The sequence below is a fragment of the Octopus sinensis genome, linkage group LG16 (assembly GCF_006345805.1).
Source record: "Octopus sinensis linkage group LG16, ASM634580v1, whole genome shotgun sequence".
NCBI lineage: Eukaryota > Metazoa > Mollusca > Cephalopoda > Octopoda > Octopodidae > Octopus > Octopus sinensis.
This window is the reverse complement of record NC_043012.1, coordinates 36,657,218-36,678,850: the sequence shown is the minus strand read 5'-3', so window position 1 is coordinate 36,678,850 and position 21,633 is coordinate 36,657,218. Positions and strand designations below refer to the sequence as shown.

The 21,633-nt window shown below is 40.0% G+C and overlaps 1 protein-coding gene across 5 annotated transcripts in view; it reads right to left on the bottom strand.

Moving 5' to 3' along the window:
* LOC115220336 overlaps positions 1-21,633 on the bottom strand; it is a 72,864-nt gene that overhangs the window by 45,121 nt on the left and 6,110 nt on the right. For 2 of the 5 annotated variants that reach the window (XM_029790441.2, XM_029790439.2), the window contains exons 2-3: positions 14,964-15,062; positions 14,171-14,287 (exon numbers count right to left, since the gene is read on the bottom strand). In XM_029790441.2, the coding sequence (XP_029646301.2) occupies positions 14,171-14,287; positions 14,964-15,062 (216 nt within the window). Of the gene's footprint in view, positions 1-2,869; positions 4,121-14,170; positions 14,288-14,963; positions 15,063-16,877; positions 17,243-19,121; positions 19,783-21,633 lie in introns of those variants that run through there. The other 3 variants (XM_029790438.2, XM_029790440.2, XM_029790436.2) reach the window with 3 other exon arrangements.

The window sequence follows — 21,633 nt, the reverse complement described above, 5'->3', positions numbered from 1 at the left end:
CTTTCTCGTAAGTTAGACGGGTGGCAAACGAACCCAAGCTTAAATAATTCGGTACTTGGGATCGATACATCCGACTAAACTCTTCGAGGCAGTGCCCCAACATGGCCATGGTCTAATGACTGAAAGAAGTAAACGATAAAGGATACGGACACACACTGCCTCTCCACCCTGTTACATACGGTAAATCCGAGGGTATTTGTTTTACTTAGTGAACCGCGTGGAGTGGGGTGTACTCGTAAAAATTTGCCCCCTTTACTAAATCGTACGTCTATTACACACATGCCGCGGGAATTTCATGTGGTCACTTGACCCGCTAGAAATAGCAGCCAAGGCACCCCCCCCCCTAACGTTTTAGAAAAAGGATCCATTCGATAGTGTGGCTCCACGTTACCTACACATGAGGAAAAGACGAGATGGTCATCGATGGCATGCCTCTGATCATAGTTCCACTCACTCAGGACTGGCCTGCCTTAACAAAACCATTTTACACACGCATTCCTTTATTCTTTTAATGGTTTCAATCACCAGACTGCGGCCATGCTGAAGCACCGACTTTATTTATTTTTCTTCTACTTTATTATATAGTACACTGTACCAGAGTATTCACCCTCTACCTACCACAATATACATTCGTACCACTTCTTTACATTATGTGTGTGTGTGGCATACCCCAACCATACCCCGATTTTGTTTCCTCAAAACTTCCAGAAAAATGAATATTTTTTTAATGATTTTTTTTAATACGCTTCAGATGATGTAGACACGATTATATCGGAATTGTTGTTTAAAATGTTTACCGAGGTGGATGGGGGGGGGGACAGTTTCTGAAAATTAACACTTGTTAGCTTTGTTTCCTCATAACTTTCAGAAAAATGGTACCTTTTGGCAATCTTTCGTCTCTAGTAGACCTTTCCGTCGATTTACGTAAAAATTTTTTTTTTTTTTTTACATATGGGCTTGCGGGAACTTTTGAAGTAATGAGAGCGAAAGAGACTAAGAGAAAGCTATTGTATGACGAGGGAAGTTCTTTTGAAGTTACCGTGCATGTGAAGCATTGATGTACATGTGTGTGTTTGATGGGGTGTGGGAGACAGACAGTATGTTGTGTAAGTGAAGTGCTTCTGTTAGTGTGTGTGAAGAGACAGAGTAATGTGTGAAAGAAAGAGATAACTGGAATTTTTTACTCGGTGTATGTGTATATATGTATGTATATTACTTCAAAAGTTCCCGCAAGCCCATATGTAAAAAAAAAAAAAAATTTTTTACGGAAATCGACGGAAAGGTCTACGAGAGACGAAAGATCGCCTAACTTTTTTTTCTATGAAATTTCCTACAAGTACCTTCTAGATAATTGTAAATTACGATTAAATCGGAATTTGATATGAAAACAAAACGGTAAACACACACACATACACACACACATACTTGGCACACGTCACAATTTTTACGAAATTTCAAGTTTCATTTCGTGATGTGTCAGTAAGTATATGTGCACACCCACCAGTTTTTGTCTTTTGGGGAGGGGATTAGGATTAGGGTTTAAATTCTGATATAATCGTAATATAGATCTGAAAAGGATTTTATTGAAAATTTCATTAAAAAATATCCATTTTTCGTTAAGTTATGAGAAACCAGAGCCAATTCTTGTGTATATTCCGAAATCCATCTCCCTACCCTCGGAAAAACTTTTTTTAACAACAAATTCCGATGTAATCGAAAACTGTATCGTCTGAAGCATATTTGTAGAAAATTTCATTAAACAATATCCATTTTTCTGGAAGTTATGAGGAAACAAAGTCGGTGGGGAGCACACTTGTATAGGTAATATCTCTTCCCTATACATCCCTGCACTCGGTCCAAAGGACACTTTTTCATTGTAGCTAGATCTGCTAGAAATAGCAACTAAATCTCCCTCAAATCACGCCTTATCATCTTTAAACTGGCTCCGTTAGATGACGTCTTCGGTTGCCTGTATTTAAGAAAGACGGGATGGTCACGTTTGAAATGTCTTTGGTAAAAAAAATCTGCTCAATCAGAGTTGACCTGGGGGAGCTAAACCCCACCACTCATCCCAACAACAATAATAGGGCCCTCGCACACCTATATCGCCCATCCTCCTATCACAATACAACCCACACTTTTTTATACCACTAAACCCCCAATTTCTTGCAGGTCGACCCTCTACGTGGACACTCGGCCTGCTAGAAATAATAGTCAGCTCTTCTTCAGATTATATCCTCACCGTTTTAAAGAAAAGAAACACAGTTCTCTCCCCCCACCCCACCCTTAAGATGGTAGGGTTTACCCTCGATACACAGTGGCTGAATTTCGTTTTAAGTAAAAAAAGACGAAATTGTCACAGTCGGAAAGGCTCTGATTACAGGTTGCCTCAATGAAGTTGACCTTGGGCTAAACAAGAGCAACACACATGGAACCCTTCACCTTACTCAAATGATACACTGGCTGGTATACATCAGAGTGTGGGCATATTACATGTTACAGTTATTGTTTGTAGTAAGGATTACGGAAAGGCATAATAGCCGCAACCTCTTTCACTCTATACATCACTATACCCGATTCAAAGAGTATAGTGGTCGCTCAATCTGCAAGAAATAGTAGCTTAATATCTAGGTCACACCCAGTTATATTTGAGTGTGATTCAGTCTTTGCTTTCGTTATTGGTATATCAATGTCAGTTAAGCAGCCCCCGGACCAAATTTGTGACCTCACTTAATTTACGACGAGCAAGAGTCATAAAAGAGGTGAAATTAGAAGACTGGAGGACCGTGGAAGAGAAACAAGGTACAACAGGTGAAGAAGTGGAGATGGGAGTCTGTTTTATAAAGATGAGTATTAATGAAGAACTCACCACAGGGGCGTGTTTCCTTTCAATTTCTTGTATGTCTAAGTTCGATTTCAAATCGATATCAGTTTCATTTCCTCGAGATGACGATGGCCGTCGCTGCCCTGGCTTCTCCCTTGAAACAGAAGTTGTGTCACTAATATTGCTGATCTCACTAGAGGCAGGTGCTATTGGATTCGCTGAATTCTGCGAGAAGAGCCCGTTCCAGACGAGATCAAAGACCGATTTTGAAGTAGCTCTTATGGAATGATTTGTATATATCTTGGACAGGCAGGCTTCTGAAGAAATTTCTCTCATCATGTTGGCGAGTTTATTGAGGCCGAGAGCTGAACAATGGAACCAAGGATCCTGCTCAGAAAACGGAATTATATCCACGGGACGTTGAAATAACGCCTCACAGCTAGAATGACGTTTCAGCAAAAACTTGCGGAAAGCTTTCACGGGACATATGTCTGTGCCAGTTTCATAAATCCGTTTGATTGGTCCACCACCAAATGATGGATCAAAATCTGTGGTCAAATATTTTTTGCCCTGATCGTCGGTTTCAATTTTAAAGTGACTTCCTTTCAAATCCCTTAGGTTTTCTCTACTTCGTCGACAAAAAAACATTTCAGTTTCAAAGAAAATCTTCCTTAACAACCCTTTCGGCGTGTCGGGTGACAAAATCCCTGAACTATAAATTTTGAACATGTCATCGTGACTAATGGGAGGGTAATGGTTTATATCTCCTTTGCCTTCTCGTTTCAATTTATTGATCTGAGCAGTAAAAACTGAATTAAGGTGAGGGTGCTTAGTAATATCAACTTTACGTAAGTCTAACAAGCGCCTTCTGAGTCCGAAACGAATTGACAGCAAACCATTCTTCGTATAGAGATCACCATCTGGTTTTCTTACCCGCTTAAAAAAAGTTATCAAATGATTGATAAGGATTTCTTCATCAAAATTTTCAAAATCAGTCCTTCCATTATTGGTCTCCTTTAAAAAGGCTCGAAACAATTTAACAGAACTGGCGGTGACCCGTTTAGTGTTCCTCGAACCAGCCAGCTGGTTGCATTCGTCTAGGTTTATGAAGTTTATAGAATTCATTGCAGGAGGGGGATCATCTGCAACTAACAGAACATTTTTATCGCTTTTGGTTCTGCTAACAATATCAGCGTTGAAGTCATTCATAAAGGATTGCGTAAGCGAAGACGGTAATGGCTTTGAGTCAGCTACATCCGACATGATCACCAAAATTCCCGAGAAACTGTCGTATATCTAACTCTTGCATCTGATTGGAGGAACCGAATCACGTGAGAAACAGCTCGCTTAATGACGCACATGTGTCAAATGATTACAAAGTGAATTGGTTGGCAAAAGAAGGGAAAGGAAAGGTTGTTTATTATTGAAAATTTAATCAATGAATGAATGAGATGACAGCAAATCGCGACGGCATATTGTGGCTGTAAAGGAGGAAAGCTGTGAACTTAATTGCGTGTATTTGTGACTGGCTGCTGTGTGACAGGCAAATCGATGAGTCAGTAAAAATGACAGCTACACTCTGTCATTGTAAAGTCACTGTCAAACGATCGTGTTAAGAACCAGCACACCTCCTCCCTTATCTCTGCTGCATTTGTCTCTCTATCCAAGACTATATTCTATTGAGTGTAGTAAGCTTATAAACTACAATACATACCAAAAAAAGCAAGTACTCGACGTGAAGGTTTCGATTCCTACCAGATTTTCACACGTAACCATCTAGTCATATTTTTATTTTATTTTTCCGTATTTTTCAAATGTTTAGGGTTTTGTATTTGGTTTTGCAAGATCCGTGCATTCAAATACATTTTGTTGTATCTCACGAGGATTTCTCAATCACGTCCATATAAGCATAAATATTTATAAACTAGGAGACAGACTTGGAGTAAAGCGAGCATGTCGATGATGGGATCGCGAACGATGACAGTAGGACTTTCACAAACGTAGCTGACCGAACGATTTGGTTAACCAAATGATTAATAAAAAATGAAGTGAAATAGTCAGAGTGAGTGTCTATTATTCAAACATTTCAAAATTCGTTGGATCGTAAGTAATTTTATCAACCCGGACAGAAAATTACTTTTGCTTGGAAGTTACAGCATACCAACACAACTCGCCCTGACTTTTTTTCTTCATAACTTTCAGAAAATTTGATATTTTATAATGAAATTTTGTACAAGCAACTTTCTGGTCGTATAGGTTGCGATTATATTGGAATTTAATCTAAAAATAATAATAATAATAATAATACTGAGCGCGCACACATTGCACACTGAAACAAATCACATAATTTTTTTCAAAATTTCGAGTTTCATTTCAAGGTATGTGGTGTGTGTCAGTGCGCGCCCTTAATTGTTTTTGGCATTAAATTCCGATATAATATTAATCCACCTTATCTAGGAGGAATTTGTAGAAAATTTCATTACAAATATCCATTTTTCTGGAAGCTATGGAGAAATCAAACTCTTTTATGAGGGTATGCCGAAATTACTATAAACTTTCAAATGTTTATATATATTTCGTGAAGTTGCTTCTTGTCCCAATTTGTTCGATATTTCGGCAGAGATATTCATTCACGGAACCCAATGAAGTTTCTTTTCTCTGGGTTAAAATATTTTTTGTTTTTAATTTCAATATTAATCATTTAAAAGATTAATGAAGTTGAGAAACAACATATTTTGAGCGTGCGTGCGTGTTCGTACGCCAGTGCTGTTATGTAATTACGTGTACTTTATAATGTACTAGCAGTAGTGCCCGGCGTTGCTCGGGTTTGTAAGGGAAATAACTATATAAGCATTTTTAGACAGTTATAGCCAAAAAATAGCAGAAAAATGCATTAAAAATGGAAAAAAAATTATGGTAATTTTTTTTTTAAATCGTTGACTCATCGTAGACATTTTTAGAGAGTTACTTCTCTTATATAATAGCGAAAAAATGCATTAAAATGGAAAAAAATCATGGTAAATTTTTTTAAAATCGTAGACTCATCGTAGACGCGCGCTAATACCCAGAAGGGCTCGATATGAATCACGACTATAAGATACCCGGTTTTGGTTACACTGCACCGCAAAATGTGGGAGTAGTTAGGAATCTAAATCGTAGGAGACAGACACACAACCTTACTTTTATATATAAAGATGTGAGTAGCCATGATTAATGCGACTGAATATTGTTAATATTCGCCTAATAGATTTAATCAATGTTTAATAACTTATCTTATGGTTTTTATATTTTTAAATTGCATATACATGGGGCCACCCTTTTAAGTGTTTGGGGCTTTTATGGGTCTTAATCCGACCCTAGAGTGGTAGTAGAATAGGGCACGTGTCCAGTACAATTTTATGCTGCATGGATCGCATGGTGCAGTGAACAAAGGGAGTAGAGCAGTGGTGAGTGTCAGGGAGATGAAAAAGGGAGAGGCTTCGGTGTTGTTTCCTGGTTGCAGTGGCATCAGTGAATGGAGAGAGTTAAGTGATGGGAAGGAACGAGTGTCTGATAGAGAGATTAAAGGGTGTGAAAGGGGTGGTCAAAATAGGTGAAGGAATAACAGGGATGTATTAGATAAGAAACCCAACTCTGGATTCAGACAGACATCACCATTATCGTCATCATTGGCTATCTGTTTTCCATGCTGGAATGGGTTGGACTCTTTGACAGGGCTACATCAAGCCACAGGGCTGCATCAGGCTCAACTGTTAGCTTTGGCATGGCTTCCATACCTCGATACCATTCTTAATGCCAAACACTTTACAGTGTGTACTGGGTGTTTTTCTCATACCACCAGCACAAGTGAGGTTGTCGATTCATTTGCAGAACAGGAAGAGGGAAAAGAAAAAAGAAAAAGCTCTCCCTGACTAAGTGGTGAGGGAGAGTAGTTGACGGGGGGGGGGGGGGGTTACGTTAGATGTTGAGAGGCTGAAGTATGGTAGAGGGACAAACACGGGTGTCTTACTGTAGGGAAGGTACATGGCTATTTCCAATTATCTAATGGTGGGTGGGTGGGAGTAGCTAGGAAGAAAATAAAGATGGTAGTGCTGGGATGCCAGAGAAAACCCTCAAGGTACAAGAAGTATAAGAAGAGGGGACACAGACAGTGGATCATATGGGACGAGGAGTTTCATAAGAGTGTGAGCGGAGAGTGACATATGATTGAAGAAAGGAGTGAATGTAGCAAGTGATGAACAAAGGGGGAGGAGTGGTTGATGGAAAATACCAATGTGGAGGGAAGGGGGGGATGTGAAAGGGATATAAATAACCTAGGAAGGATAGATCACAACATCAATACCATCTGTTCAGTGTTTGTTTCACTGTGCTTTCACCAGTGGACAGGGTTTATCAAACACTGCATATCCCAAATCATTCCATTCCCTTGTCATCTTCAGAAGGTCCAGGTTCCTCAAGCTGGTCATCACCACGTTGTCTCATGTTTTCCTCAATCACCTTCTTATATCCCCTCTGAATGCACCACACTGCTTTCTACAGCTGTTATCCTCAATATGTATCTCATACACCAATGCAGTCATGTCTGATAATAGCAAGTTTTGCTTTCTTTCCTACTGACTAGATTTTAATCTTTGCTAAGTTTACTGTGAGACATCTTTAATTTAGATTTGGTTTCCATATTTGGAATTCTTTCTCCGAATCTTTGACCAATCCATCTATAAGAACTAGTTCTTTAAACATACAGGAGTTCCCATTTACAGTCAGCCTTAAACTTCTCTGTTATGGTAAAGAGAAGTAAAATAAATAGAAGAATGCTGTGAACTGGAAACTGTTTAGAAATTAGGACCCAGACAAATACCCACCATCAGGCATCTACCATGCTCTGAATGTCTTACTTCCCTGGGCACAGACATGTGGTAACTAACATGGTAGACACCCACAAGATTATCCACCATCTTTCTAACAACAACAACCATGGGGGCACCTTTCTGAATTCCATATGTCTAACGCTCATGGACATGCTTACAAAATCAAAAAACAACATAAGAACCATAACTTTCAGAAACATTTTTTCACACTCGGAATTGCTGAAGAATTTAATAAACTCCCTGCATCAGTTGTTAGCTGTCAGGACACTACATCCTTCAAAACTTCCACACTTCCTGAAATTCATCAACAGTACACCTGATGTCTCCTCAACTCCTTTTTTTAACCACTCTTCCTGTGCATTATTCTATGTCCTCTACATACACATTTAGCTACCTTTTCTGATCAGTTGTGGTGCACCTGAGCACAGTATATATATCATCATCATCGTTTAACGTCCGCTTTCCATGCTAGCATGGGTTGAACGGTTCAACCGGGGACCTGGGAAGCCAGAAGGCTGCGTCAGGCCCAGTCTGATCTGGCAGAGTTTCTACAGCTGGATGCCCTTCTTAACGCCAACCACTCCATGAGTGTAGTGGGTGCTTTTTACGTGCCACTGGCACAGGTGCCAGGGAGGCTGGCAGCGGCCACGATCGGTTGGTGCTTTTTACGTGCCATCGGCACGGAAGCCAGTCAAGGTGGCGCTGGTATCGGCCACGTTCAAATGGTGCTTTTTACATGCCACCGGCACAGGTATCGTAACTACAATTTCCATTTGATATTTATTTTGATACAATAAATTCATTATTATTATATCATTATATAAATAACTAAGGTGGCGAGCTGGCAGAGTCATTAGCACATCGGGCGAAATGCTTAGCGGTATTTCGCCTGTCTTTATGTTCTGAGTTCAAATTCCACCAAAGTCGTCTTTGCCTTTCATCCTTTCGGGGTCAATAAATTAAGTACCAGTTGCGTACCAGGGTCAATCTAATCGACTGGCCCCCTCCCCCAAAATTTCAGGCCTTGTTCCTAGAGTAGAAAAGAATCGTTAGGGCGCCAGGTTAAATGCTTGGCAGCATTTTGTCCGTCTTCACATTTTGAGTTCAAATTCTACCGAGGTTGACTTTGCCTTTCATTCTTTTGCGGTTTGATAAAATAAGTACCAGTTGCATATTGGGGTCAATGTAATCGACTTACTCCCTCCCCAAACCTGCTGGCTTTGTGCCAAAATTTGAAGTCATTACATATATAACTAGTGGAGGCACATAGCCTAGTGGTTAGAGCAGTGGACTTGCAGTTGAGGGATCACGGGTTCAAATCTCAGACCAGGCGATGTGTATGTTTATGAGCAAAACACCAAAGCTCCGTGTGTCTCCGGCAGAAGGTAATGGCGAACCTCTGCTGACTCTTTCACCACAACTTTCTTTCACTCTTTCCTCCTGCATCTTGCAGCTCACCTGCAATGGACCAGCGTCCTGTCCAGGTGGGGAACCTATACACCAATGAAACCAGGAAACCAGCCCTTATGAGCCAGGCATGGCTCGAGAAGGAACATTCTGGTAGTCTGTTATCAGCTAACTCATCACTGTACTCACACCACTATGGATGGCTCAGATGACCCTCACAAGCCACTACTTGGGTTTTTTTTTTTGTTTTCTGGCTGTACAATCACTGCCAGATCTGACTGGCCTGGTGCAGCCTTCGGGCTCCCCAGACCCCAGTTGAACCGTCCAACCCATGCTAGCATGGAAAGCGGACGTTAAACGATGATGATGATGATGATGAATGACCACCACTTTACAAAGCATGGAACCCAGTCAAAGGCCTCCACTCGATAATCAAATGCTTGGTACATCAGCTTACTTCTAGTCATGCAAGAGGGGAAACAGTAGTGACCCTTCCTGGCACAAAACTGAACTGCTACACCTGTCATTAGGTATGACAATTTCCTATACTACCTGATTGACTATACATGTGATTAGCACATGATCCAGCTTTCTAGATATTTTCAGCCCCTCAGCTGCCTTCCCTGCTTTCATATCCTTAATTGCCATGTCTTCAATATTGCTACCAACTTGGCTGGAAAGTCCCTTTGTTGGGTCTATTTGACATAAGTCCTCTTTCTTCCATGCATCTTTCTTTTCAGTATTGGTAAGGGCATGCTACAATCATTCTAAATAAAATTCCCCCCACAAACCCTTAATGATGTCTCGATCTTTTCCAAAAAACTGTCTTGCAATCCTCAACACCTCACTTCCTTCATCCTTATGCCATAAAACATGAGCAAACCTCTTACTTTCTGTTTCTTCCCTCGCTAAGTATATCTGACCCCTAGCTTCTCTTGTAACAACTTAGTATTTCTCTCTACTGCCCCCTTTACTGTTCCCTTTTATGGTTCTGTCTACAGCATCATATCCCCTTATACCATCTAGCTAGGATCTTGCTCCAGCCACAATTTTGATCAATAACTCTCAGCAATACATGAGTGTACATTTGCATGTATGTACATACACTTGGTGGATTTTCTTATCATCATCGTTTAACGTCCACCTTCCATGCTAGCATGGGTTGGACGATTTTGACTGAGGGCTGGCGAACCAGATGGCTGCACCAGGCTCCAATCTTGATTTGGCAGAGTTTCTACAGCTGGATGCCCTTCCTAACGCCAACCACTCCGAGAGTGCAGTGGGTGCTTTTTACGTGCCAGTCAGGTGGTACTGGCAACGACCTCGCTCGAATCTTTTTACACGTGCCACCGGCACAGGTGCCAGTAAGGCGGCGTTGGTAACGATCACGCTCGAATGGTGCCCTTTTACGTGCCTCAGGTACGGAAGCCAGTTGGCTGCTCTGGCAACGATCATGCTCGGATGGTGCTCTTGACACCCTACTAGCACAGGCACAAGTGCCAGTAAGGCAACATTGGTAACGATCACACTCGAATGGTGCCCTTTTATGTGCCACGGGCACAGAAGCCGGTTAGCCGCTCTGTCAACGATCACCCTCATGAAATAAGAGAGTCCAACAGCCTAGCTGTCAGACCACACAACAGATGATTTATTTCAAGTGGTGAAGGCTTGTGTAGGACCAACCACACTTTTTGGAAATGCAGATGGCAGGAATTTGGTACAAATTATTGCCACAGACTCAACAAACAACATACCTCAGGCTTTTCGACTTGAGTTCTTCATCTTCTGGGTTATTTGCTTTTGCCATGGATTAGAGTCTAACCCACCCTGGTAGGTTAAATGTGCTCATTGGTACCAAACCGGTCATTTTTAAGTCCCACCCTTTGACAGGGCTTGTTTTTCATCCTACAAGGTGTTCAAAAACCACCTGACTCACCAAGCAGGATTTGTAATATTGCAAGTTTATTTGCCAATGGCCCAACCAGGCAACAGGTTGTACTGAGCTACATGTTACCAGTCGCTCTGACATATATATGTCAGAGTGACCTGACATATATATACATGCACCTATATGCATATATACATACATACGGCTTCAGACTCAACATGGAGGTCTACATCAAGTGCTTGGAGACGGTCATGAAATTTATTTAAATATTTTTTAAAAGCAGTTTAATGTCCCAAAGTGAAAGATCGATGATAAATTGGTTTTTGAAACTGGAAACTGCATCCTCACCCAACGTTTGCATATATGCAAGAATTTCTTCGATCAGATTATGTGCGATTCCATTTATAACATTAATCAGTACTGTAAATTGAAGCTATTCTAGTGCTAAAAGCTAAAGTCAATAAATTATATCCTCAGTATAAGACTGGTATCTCGTATTATTGATTTTTTTTTTTTACTACGAATATCGAAGTTGGCGAGAAAATAAAGGGACATAACTACGGAGAGACACATTCAGCCGGAAGGTGGAAATAATCATTTCTATTTCACGACGACCACCACCACCCAGAGCAGTCTTAACAGGATTATAAGCCCCATACTATTTACTTATTGACAGCATACAATATACGCTGTCCACATGGCCCTTCTTGGGGTTTACATAAGATTTTGCTGTTAAAATTCATGTCCAATAAACTGGTTTTACTTCTACAAAATATTAAAAAAAATTTTTTATATAAGTCCTAATGATATTTAATTATGAAAATGTAATGGGACTGTTTTAAAAAAAACAAATGTTTATTTCGATCTTGCAGAGTAAAATGGGAATCAAAGTGATCTATGGGCAAAAAATGGCTGAGAACCACTCTCGTACGTAGATCAGAACTGGGTGCCTAGAGTGGTGTGGCCCCCGAGCAACCGTTCTAGGTTTCCATGCCTGAAAACGGCACTGCCACCTCCCCTTTGGTTTATTTAATCGGTGGACACAACTGTTCAGTCACTTTACAGACTTCCACCAGTTTTCGAGAAAAGAATCATTTCTATAAGGATATTCGATATCATTTTAAGTCCATCATACTTTCCACGGTGGTTCATCATCATCATCATCATCGTTTAACGTCCGTTCTCCATGCTAGCATGGGTTGGACGGTTCGACTGGGGATCTGGGGAGCCAGGAGGCTGCACCAGGCTCCGGTCTTATCTGGCAATGTTTCTACGGCTGGATGCCCTTCCTAACGCCAACCACTCCGTGAGTGTAGTGGGTGCTTTTTACGTGCCACCTGCACTGGAGCCAGGCGAGGCTGGCATTGGCCACGGTCGGATTGGTGCATTTTACATGCCACCTGCACGGAAGCCAGTTGAGGCGGCACTGGCTTCGGCCACGATTCGGATGGTGCTTTTTACGTGCCACCGACACGGTTCTCTCCTGTATCTCATCACCATCTTTCAACAAATGGCATTCTTCACATGAATATCACCGTAACCTAACAGTTGCTTAATTTTGCACTGAGTGGTTTCGTTAAACCATCAAAGTGAGGACTAATGCAGTGATGTTACACACTTGTCACATCGTCAGTCAAGTTTCTACTCACCGATAACACAATGTCCAACTTACATTCTAATCCTGACAGACTTCTGCTTTATTTTTGTAATATCATCATCATCGTTTAACGTCCGCTTTCCATGCTAGCATGGGTTGGACGGTTCGACCGGGGTCTTGGAAGCCAGGAGGCTGCACCAGGCCCAGTCTGATCTGGCAGTGTTTCTACAGCCGGATGCCCTTCCTAATGCCAACCATTCCGTGAGTGTAGTGGGTGCTTTTTACGTGCCACCAGCACAGGTGCCAGGCAAGGCTGGCAGTGGCCACAATCGGTTGGTACTTTTTACGTGCCACCAGCACGGAGGCAAGTTGAGGTGGCACTGGCAATGGCCATGTTCGGATGGTTCTTTTACGTGCCACCGGCACAGGTATCACAACAACAATTTCTATTTGATATTTATTTTGATGTTGATGTACTTGACTCAATAGGTCTCCTCAAGCACAGCAGGTCATGTGCCACCGGCACAGAAGCCAGTCAAGGTGGCGCTGGCATCGGCCACGTTCGGAAGGTGCTTTTACGTGCCACCAGCACTGGTATCACAGCTACAATTTCCAATGATTTTTTATTGATATTTAAAATAAAAGGATTCCACTGAGTTGAAACATTTTGTTTCTGAGAACATTCACAACTTGCCTAAACATCCAGTTCCCATTAGGCATTTGCTACCATCTTGTGATCCCACAATGCCCACAACTGGACACTACAACCCAGGTTAAGAACCATTCGTTCATATGGACATGTAAGTTTATAACAGAAGCCATTTGTCCAATGTACCATGCAGTGCCAACGTCTTATCATTGAGTGATAATTATAAATTAGTGTTCTCATCATATACACACCGGTTATATTTTACATATATACATACATATGTACGCATGCACACACATACATACATACTATACCATACATACACACACATAGTATACTATACATGATGGCTGCCCCCTCGTTATCGAGTATGGCCATTGCATGAAGCTTAACTGTTACTGGTGCTGTGATCGAATGTGACTTTTTGGCCCAGCCAAAGATCTACGTCTTGTACAAAATTGGCACCTAAAACCTTTACTGGTAATAGCCGGCTGTAGTATATATACACATACATGTATATATACACATACATGTATATATACACATACATACATACATACATACATTATGGCTGCCCCCTCGTTATCGAGTATGGCCATTGCACGAAGCTTAACTGTTACTGGTGCTGTGATCGAATGTGACTTTTTAGCCCAGCTAAAGATCTACAATGTCTTGTACAGAATTGGCAACTAAAACCTTTACCGGTAATAGCCGGCTGTAGTTGTAACTGGGCTTCATGTACCTTTGCATGTCATTTAAGTCCTCCTGCCGAATTACACTCTCTTCCACGTGCCTGAGAGATATGATTAGTATACATACATACATTACGACAAGTGAAGACATGGGGGGGGTCCCTACTGCCTTGGTGGTCACTAAGTAAACTGAGTGAAAAAGAAAAACAGCAACAAAACGAAACCTTATACATTTGTTTGCTTACCTTGAATTCAGTGACTTCATGAATGAAGGGAGCCGTGACAGGGGTGGACAACATTTCTATATTTTCCACTCTTGGACATTTGGTCACTTTCTTTCTTCGGTTGAAATGACTATATTGCTGAAATATATTAGAAATATTTTCAGTTTCCTCACATTTTTTTTATCAATCTCAATCTTCAGTCATCTACAACAATTGTCAGTCACCTACCTCAATTTTCTGCTATCTACCACAATCTTCAGTCATCTACCTCAATCTTCAGTCATCTACTTCAGTCTTCAGTCATCTACCTCAATCTTCAGTCATCTACTTCAGTCTTCAGTCATCTACCTCAATCTTCAGTCATCTACCTCAATCTTATGTCATATAACTCAATCTTCTGTTAACTATCTCATTCTTCTGTCTTCTACCTTAATCTTCAGTCAACTAACAGAATCTTCAGTCATCTATCTCAATCTTCAGTTATTTATCCCAATTCTCTATCATCTACTTCAATCTTCTGTCATCAGCCTCAATCTCCAGGCATCTACCACAATCTGTCATCTACCTCAAACTTTAGTCATCTACTACAGTGTCACCTACCTCAGTCTTCAGTCATCTACCTCAATCTTCTGTCAACTACCCCAACTCGTTATCAACCAGTTGTAACACAAGACAATAGGGAGACCCCTACATAGTTATTCAGTACGCTAAAAAGAGCAGCCAAATTTCTCTCAACTCACTGTGTCAAAACAACAACCCATTGCACCCCTACACACACACACACACCTAACCTATATCGTATATTTTTGCTTACCTTTACTTTACTAACTTCGGAACTGAAAGGATCCAAGTCAGAAATGGGTTTTGCTCTTGAAGATTTGCTTAGTTTCTTTCTGGTGCTGTAGTTAGCATTCTGCAAAAATATGAAAGAAATATTTCCTCACATTCCAGAAACATATAGAGAGAGAGATGAGGGAGGAAAAGAGAAAGAACGTGTATGTAAGAGAAAGAGAGAGAGAGAGACAGAGAGGTGCTGTCATGGCTGTATGGTTAAGTGTTACATTTCACAACCAAGTGATTGCAGGTTCAATCCCATTATACAACAGTATCATTTGTTTGCAATTTTCCATTTACAACCATGTCTGAACTAGAAAATAAAAAAGTATTACCTGCTTTGAATCGGGTGAGAAGTGATAGAAAGAAGAGTATCTGGCCATGAAAAAAAATCTGCTTCTTCAAATTGTGGCTGACCCACACAAATCTACTCACAAATACTTAATTTGCTTAGGATCATAGCAGAAGACACTTGATGAAGGTGCCATGTAGTAGAAATGAACCTGGAACCATGGTTGTGGAAGCTTTTTGGTATTGTAAGTAACCTCAAAATGTTAGTGACATGAAATAAAGCACCTGGTACCCCGTGTAAAATGGCTGGCCAACTGAACAAAGACAAATATAGAGTTGAAAGAAGACAGATCTTATTGAGGGCCAGGTAACATCCTTAGAGTTGCTGTCATGAGGAAATATGTCTAAATACACACTATCAAGCTGTTGGTTTTAGAGAGGGCATCGAACCATAGAAACCAAATCAAAAGTGAGACAACAAAATGAGATGTTGTTCTTCAACCCATCTATGGGGTCAGTATCTCCAAATAAGAACTGACTCAAACCAGAATGAACAGTCCAAGCAATGCCAGAATGGAAAATAAATGCAAAGTGATGATGGTGGTGATCATCTTCTTGATGATGATGATGAGGAGGAGGAGGAGGAAGAGGAGGAATTTACTAAATGGAAAACAATACAAATGCAGACACCAACATTTTTTAATGACTTTACTGACAGTGAATTTAAAATTTTACTCGTTGCATGGCTTATTGAAGTTCATTATTTACAATTGACAGATATTTGTCCTCATCTTGTTTGTTGTTAACACAACGTTTCGGCTGATATACCCTCCAGCCTTTATCAGGTGTCTTGGGGAAATTTCGAACCTGGGTTCTCATTCCTAAGGTATTTTTCGATGTTGTTATTATTATTATTATTATTGTTATTATTATTATCTTTATTCAGGTCACTGCCTGGAATCGAACTCGGAATCTTGGGGTTAGTAGTCCATGCTCTTAACCACTATGCCATATGCCAGGTTCGAAATTTCCCCAAGACACCTGATGAAGGCTGGAGGGTATATCAGCCGAAACGTTGTGTTAACAACAAACAAGATGAGGACAAATATCTGTCAAATGTAAATAATGTACATAATTCCTCGTCTCTTAAATATAGAACTGACTTATTGAAGTTGCTTTAAATAAGCTATACACACACTTATGTGCACATACTCAAGCACACACACACATATATATATGCTTGAGTACATGCGCATCTGTGCGTATATATATATTATATATATATGTGTGTGTGTGTGTGTGTGTACATATATATGCACACATGCATAACACATACACGTAGTCATATAAAAATATACACACACTTGAAAGTGGTATTCGAAGTCACTACAGTCAACTCTCGCTACTATGTCACCCTGCGGGACTGAGCCAAAGTGGCATAGTACCGAGGGTCTGTTATCTAAACACTACATAACCAAAAATTTACTGAACATACGAATAAAAATTCACAGGGTAGGAAGTAAGGCCAATAAGAAGTTCAATGCAATGGTAAAAAGAAGACTTCCAAATTTATTAAGTTCTCCTTCAAAAGATCACCACTGACCGGCAGATTCTGTCCTCTTGCTTGTTTCAGCCACATTAGCCCGCCATCATCGAGCTTCGGGTTGTGAGATTGCGTCAGCTTCGTGCACTTCCATGGAATTCCAACGTTGATGGCTGCCTCGATTGCATCCTTTCTGTTGAGAATGCCCTTCACCGTGGTCCTCTTGACTTCGATGCCCCATTTCTTGCTCATTTCTCTAGCCAGCTTAGACTGGTTCGGCTCGTTTTTCGCAGCATCGATAATCTCCTTCTTTTCCTTCAGCGTAAACTCAGTCCGCTTGCGTTTCTGAGCTGACATTGTGTGCCACTTTCTGAACTTTTCCACAAGATTACAAATATGAAATGTACAAAATTTCGAAAAGTTGCGTACGCTTCAGTTTACAAGTGACATAGTAGCGAGAGTTGAAGGTGGCATAGTAAAAAATCTTTTGTTAATTATTTGAGCGGGACCGCGCAAAACTGGCAAAGTAGCGCGAGAGTTGACTGTATTAATAAAGTTATGAAATATATATATATATATAACTACTGTGGAAAAACGGATGTAAAACGAAACACACACACACACTCATATATACAGAGTAACGTCGATGCAAGCACTCACAAACGAACACATAAAAAGGAACTCGTATACACATACACACTCGCGCGCACACATACATGTATATATACACACAAGCACACACACACACACACATATATATATACACACAAGCACACACACACACATATATATACACACAAGCACACACACACACATATATATACACACAAGCACACACACACATATATATATATATATATATATTAATATTGAAACGATGAACAGAATTTGTTCGTAGAATTTCCAGGTACGTAAATGAAATTATATACGCACACACACACCTTTGCGTGCGCGTGTGTGATCAGTTAGTCTATAAAGTCAGGAAAAACTAGGATACACTCTAAAAGAAAACCAGACCGATTATGCCAAAACCAAGAATCTCTCTCGACAATATAAAATGTTCACACACACACACGTAACACATTTCCCAGCCGCTTTTCCCAGCGATCGATATCCCAGCCAAGAGAGACCACCACAGCCGCACGCACATGTATGTATATATAAACACATCTGCGTACGTGTGTGTCTATATCAGTGGTTTTCAACCAGGGTTTTGCCAGTACAGTCCAGGGGTTCCGCAAGAAGTTACAAAAATGCTAAAATCGACAGTAATTCTTAATTCTCCTGTGCAGATATGTGTGCATAAGACAATTAAATTATTGCACAGGGGTTCCTCGAGCCTGTGAAATGTTTTCTTGGGGTTCCGTTCTACCAAAAAGGTTGAAAAGCACTGGTCTATATCAACAAAACGACATTATATATATATATATATATATATATATATATATTATATATATATATATATATATATATATATATTAATATTGAAACGATGAACAGAATTTGTTCGTAGAATTTCCAGGTACGTAAATGAAATTATATACGCACACACACACCTTTGCGTGCGCGTGTGTGATCAGTTAGTCTATAAAGTCAGGAAAAACTAGGATACACTCTAAAAGAAAACCAGACCGATTATGCCAAAACCAAGAATCTCTCTCGACAATATAAAATGTTCACACACACACACAACGTAACACATTTCCCAGCCGCTTTTCCCAGCGATCGATATCCCAGCCAAGAGAGACCACCACAGCCGCACGCACATGTATGTATATATAAACACATCTACGTGTGTGTCTATATCAGTGGTTTTCAACCAGGGTTTTGCCAGGACAGTCCAGGGGTTCCGCAAGAAGTTACAAAAATGCTAAAATCGACAGTAATTTTTAATTCTCCTGTGCAGATAAGACAATTAAATCATTGCACAGGGGTTCCTCGAGCCTGTGAAATGTTTTCTTGGGGTTCCGTTCCAGCAAAAAGGTTGAAAAGCACTGGTCTATCTCAACAAAAAGACATTATAAATATATATATACTAAGTAATTAAGGGTTTAGCAACGATTTGCCTCACCACACACCGAATAAATCTACTTGGTGAAATTAATGATTACTCCAAATTAATTGATTTCACCCTATATTATTATTGATAACTATATATATATATATATATGTGTGTGTGTGTGGCGTAACTTCGGTATAGGTACCGAAAGTACCGGATACATTTCAAGAAAGTGTTTTTTTCTTATATATATGGGGGGGTTTTCTATATGTAGATGAACAGGCAAAGTAAACGGTTGTACCTACATTTGGTCTCATTGCTGCTGCAAGAGAGGCTGGTGGTATATTGGTTGTCCTGTTTGCCACGATGGCATTCATCATCGGGTCCGCCGCGGCCACGGCCGCATGACTTCTGATCCCAGAAGCTATTTTCAAGGTTTTTTTCCTTGGTCTGTTTGGAACATGGTTGTGTAGATGCATGCGTTTGACCACCGTGTCGTGTTTCACATGGATCCTCGCTGGACATTGCTCGTATCTTTGTCTCTCGCACAAGTAAAAGAACAGCTGGTTGTCCAGCTTGCTTTTCTTGTCAAACCCATAGACATAGCCGTTGTTGCAAGCTTTTTCCTTGCCTCTGATACTCGAGATATATGAAATGCTGTTGTCCATATTCCAGCATAAAATTTGTTAATACTTAATTATAGCAAACGAATATTTCTCGAATATTCCTGGAAGCAATTACTAAAAGAACCAAACTTTGTAACTTGATAGTATTTATCGCTATTATTTCTAAATCTTCTGACGATTTTATAAAGAGAAATTGTGAAGTTAATTGTTTGATAACCTTTTTACAGTGAAAATAATTAATTTACAGCCTTAATTAAACATAACGAAAAAACATTTCCCGTCATGTAATCCATTTCCTTATTGATTACTTGTGTTTAATTATAATTTTCATAGAATTATTGCAAACAAAAACAGAAAATATTGTCTAAAGTAGTTTTGCTGGGAGAAAAACTGCTGTCGAGAAATGTCGGCTACGAAAATGTGACTAGGAAATGTCGGCTGGGAAAATGCGACTGGGAAAAATCAGTGACACCACACGCGCGCACACGCAGCAATGCCTCAATATTCAAGTTAATTTGTTCCTGGAGGTCATTTATAAAGCAAAAAACTCGTAAAACAGAGCAATAATTTCCCATAGTAGCAATGTTATAAATCGTAATTCGTTCCCAGAAAAATATTTTACCTGTAAAATTTATAATACTCATAAATAAATGGCAATAGAATAACAGTAGAATGTAAAGATTATTTTATATAAAGCAAAAAGAATATCAAGACCACTTATAATTAAAAATATTATTATAACCATTTTCTGAACCACTTTCACTCGCACTAGACACATGCACACCATCACTTGGAGATGTGATTGCAGATTCACAAGCACTCATAGACAGACTTGTAGATCTCTTTCTTAAAAATCAAGTGTAGAGTTGTTTGCTTAGAAGAAGCTTTTATTTGCTCTCAATAAATTTCTCAGTAATATGCAGAAGCACTTGTTATGGCAGTAGAAACTTTTGCACTTGGTTCAAAATTTGGATCTTGTCCTAGAAAAATTTATAATAAAATAAAGCTCGTAAACCCAGGGTCTCGTAGAGTGGGTCCCCATAAAGTAAGCTATTACTGTGCTCTGAGCCAAACATTTCACCTACTGTTGCCTCATTAGGAAGATTACATTTGTGGTATTTTTTCTGGATATGAAGCCATACAACATCTCATCTAGCTCAATCTTGTCACAAATCAATTGAGCTCTAACTCTCTCCATGACCTTCATAATCTGATCCAATAGTCTGATTCCTAAATAGTTACTTCTCTCTAAGACATCTCCTTTACATTGATAACTGTTTATGATGATACTGCAATGCCAGTTATTAGGAATGATTCCTTCTTGTATAACTTAATTGGATATCTGGATGAGAATCCCTCTCCCCCAATTATCATCATCATCATCGTTTAAAGTCCGCTTTCCATGCTAGCATGGGTTGGACGATTTGACTGAGGACTGGCGAACCAGATCGCTGCACCAGGCTCCAGTCTGATCTGGCAAAGTTTTTACAGCTGGATACCCTTCCTAATGCTAACCACACTGCAAGTGTAGTGGATGCTTTTACGTGCCACCGGCACGGGGGCCAGTCAGGCGGTACTGGCAACAGCCATGCTATGTGCCACCTGCACAGGAGCCAGATATATATATATAGTTGAAAAGGGGTTAAGAGTTCATACAAATCAAGAATTTTGGTTAAAAAAGTAAATAAAGTTGGAAAAGGCACAAAAATATATTTTAGAGAATGTTTGATATTTTTGTGAGTGATTTAAAATATAACCGGTTTCGATTGTATCCATCTTATCAAATATTAAAAAGAGAAATAAAATTGGGGGTTAACAGGTTGTATCCATGTTCTTTGAACATGGACAAAGCTACATGGGAATAGTTTACCTTGGATGAATACTTACTGCGCCTGAACCAACTAAATGCACCTAAATACTGTGTCAAAGGACATTAAGGCATTTATCCAGCAGAAACACGTATTGGATTGGAAGTAAATTCTTTGAATTCTTTTATACCTTTCAGCCCTTTCAATGGCCAATCATATGTGATTGGCTTTTGCTGAAGGAGGGAGTTCAACACTGCTGCCCTCTTTTGAGGTTCCTGCCTTGATTTAGGTTAATATCCAAAGCTTGGATAGCAGGAGGTCAAGTTGTTTCTTGAAAACATCTCCCCCTACTCAATGAAGATCCATCAGGTGTTAAATAGCTG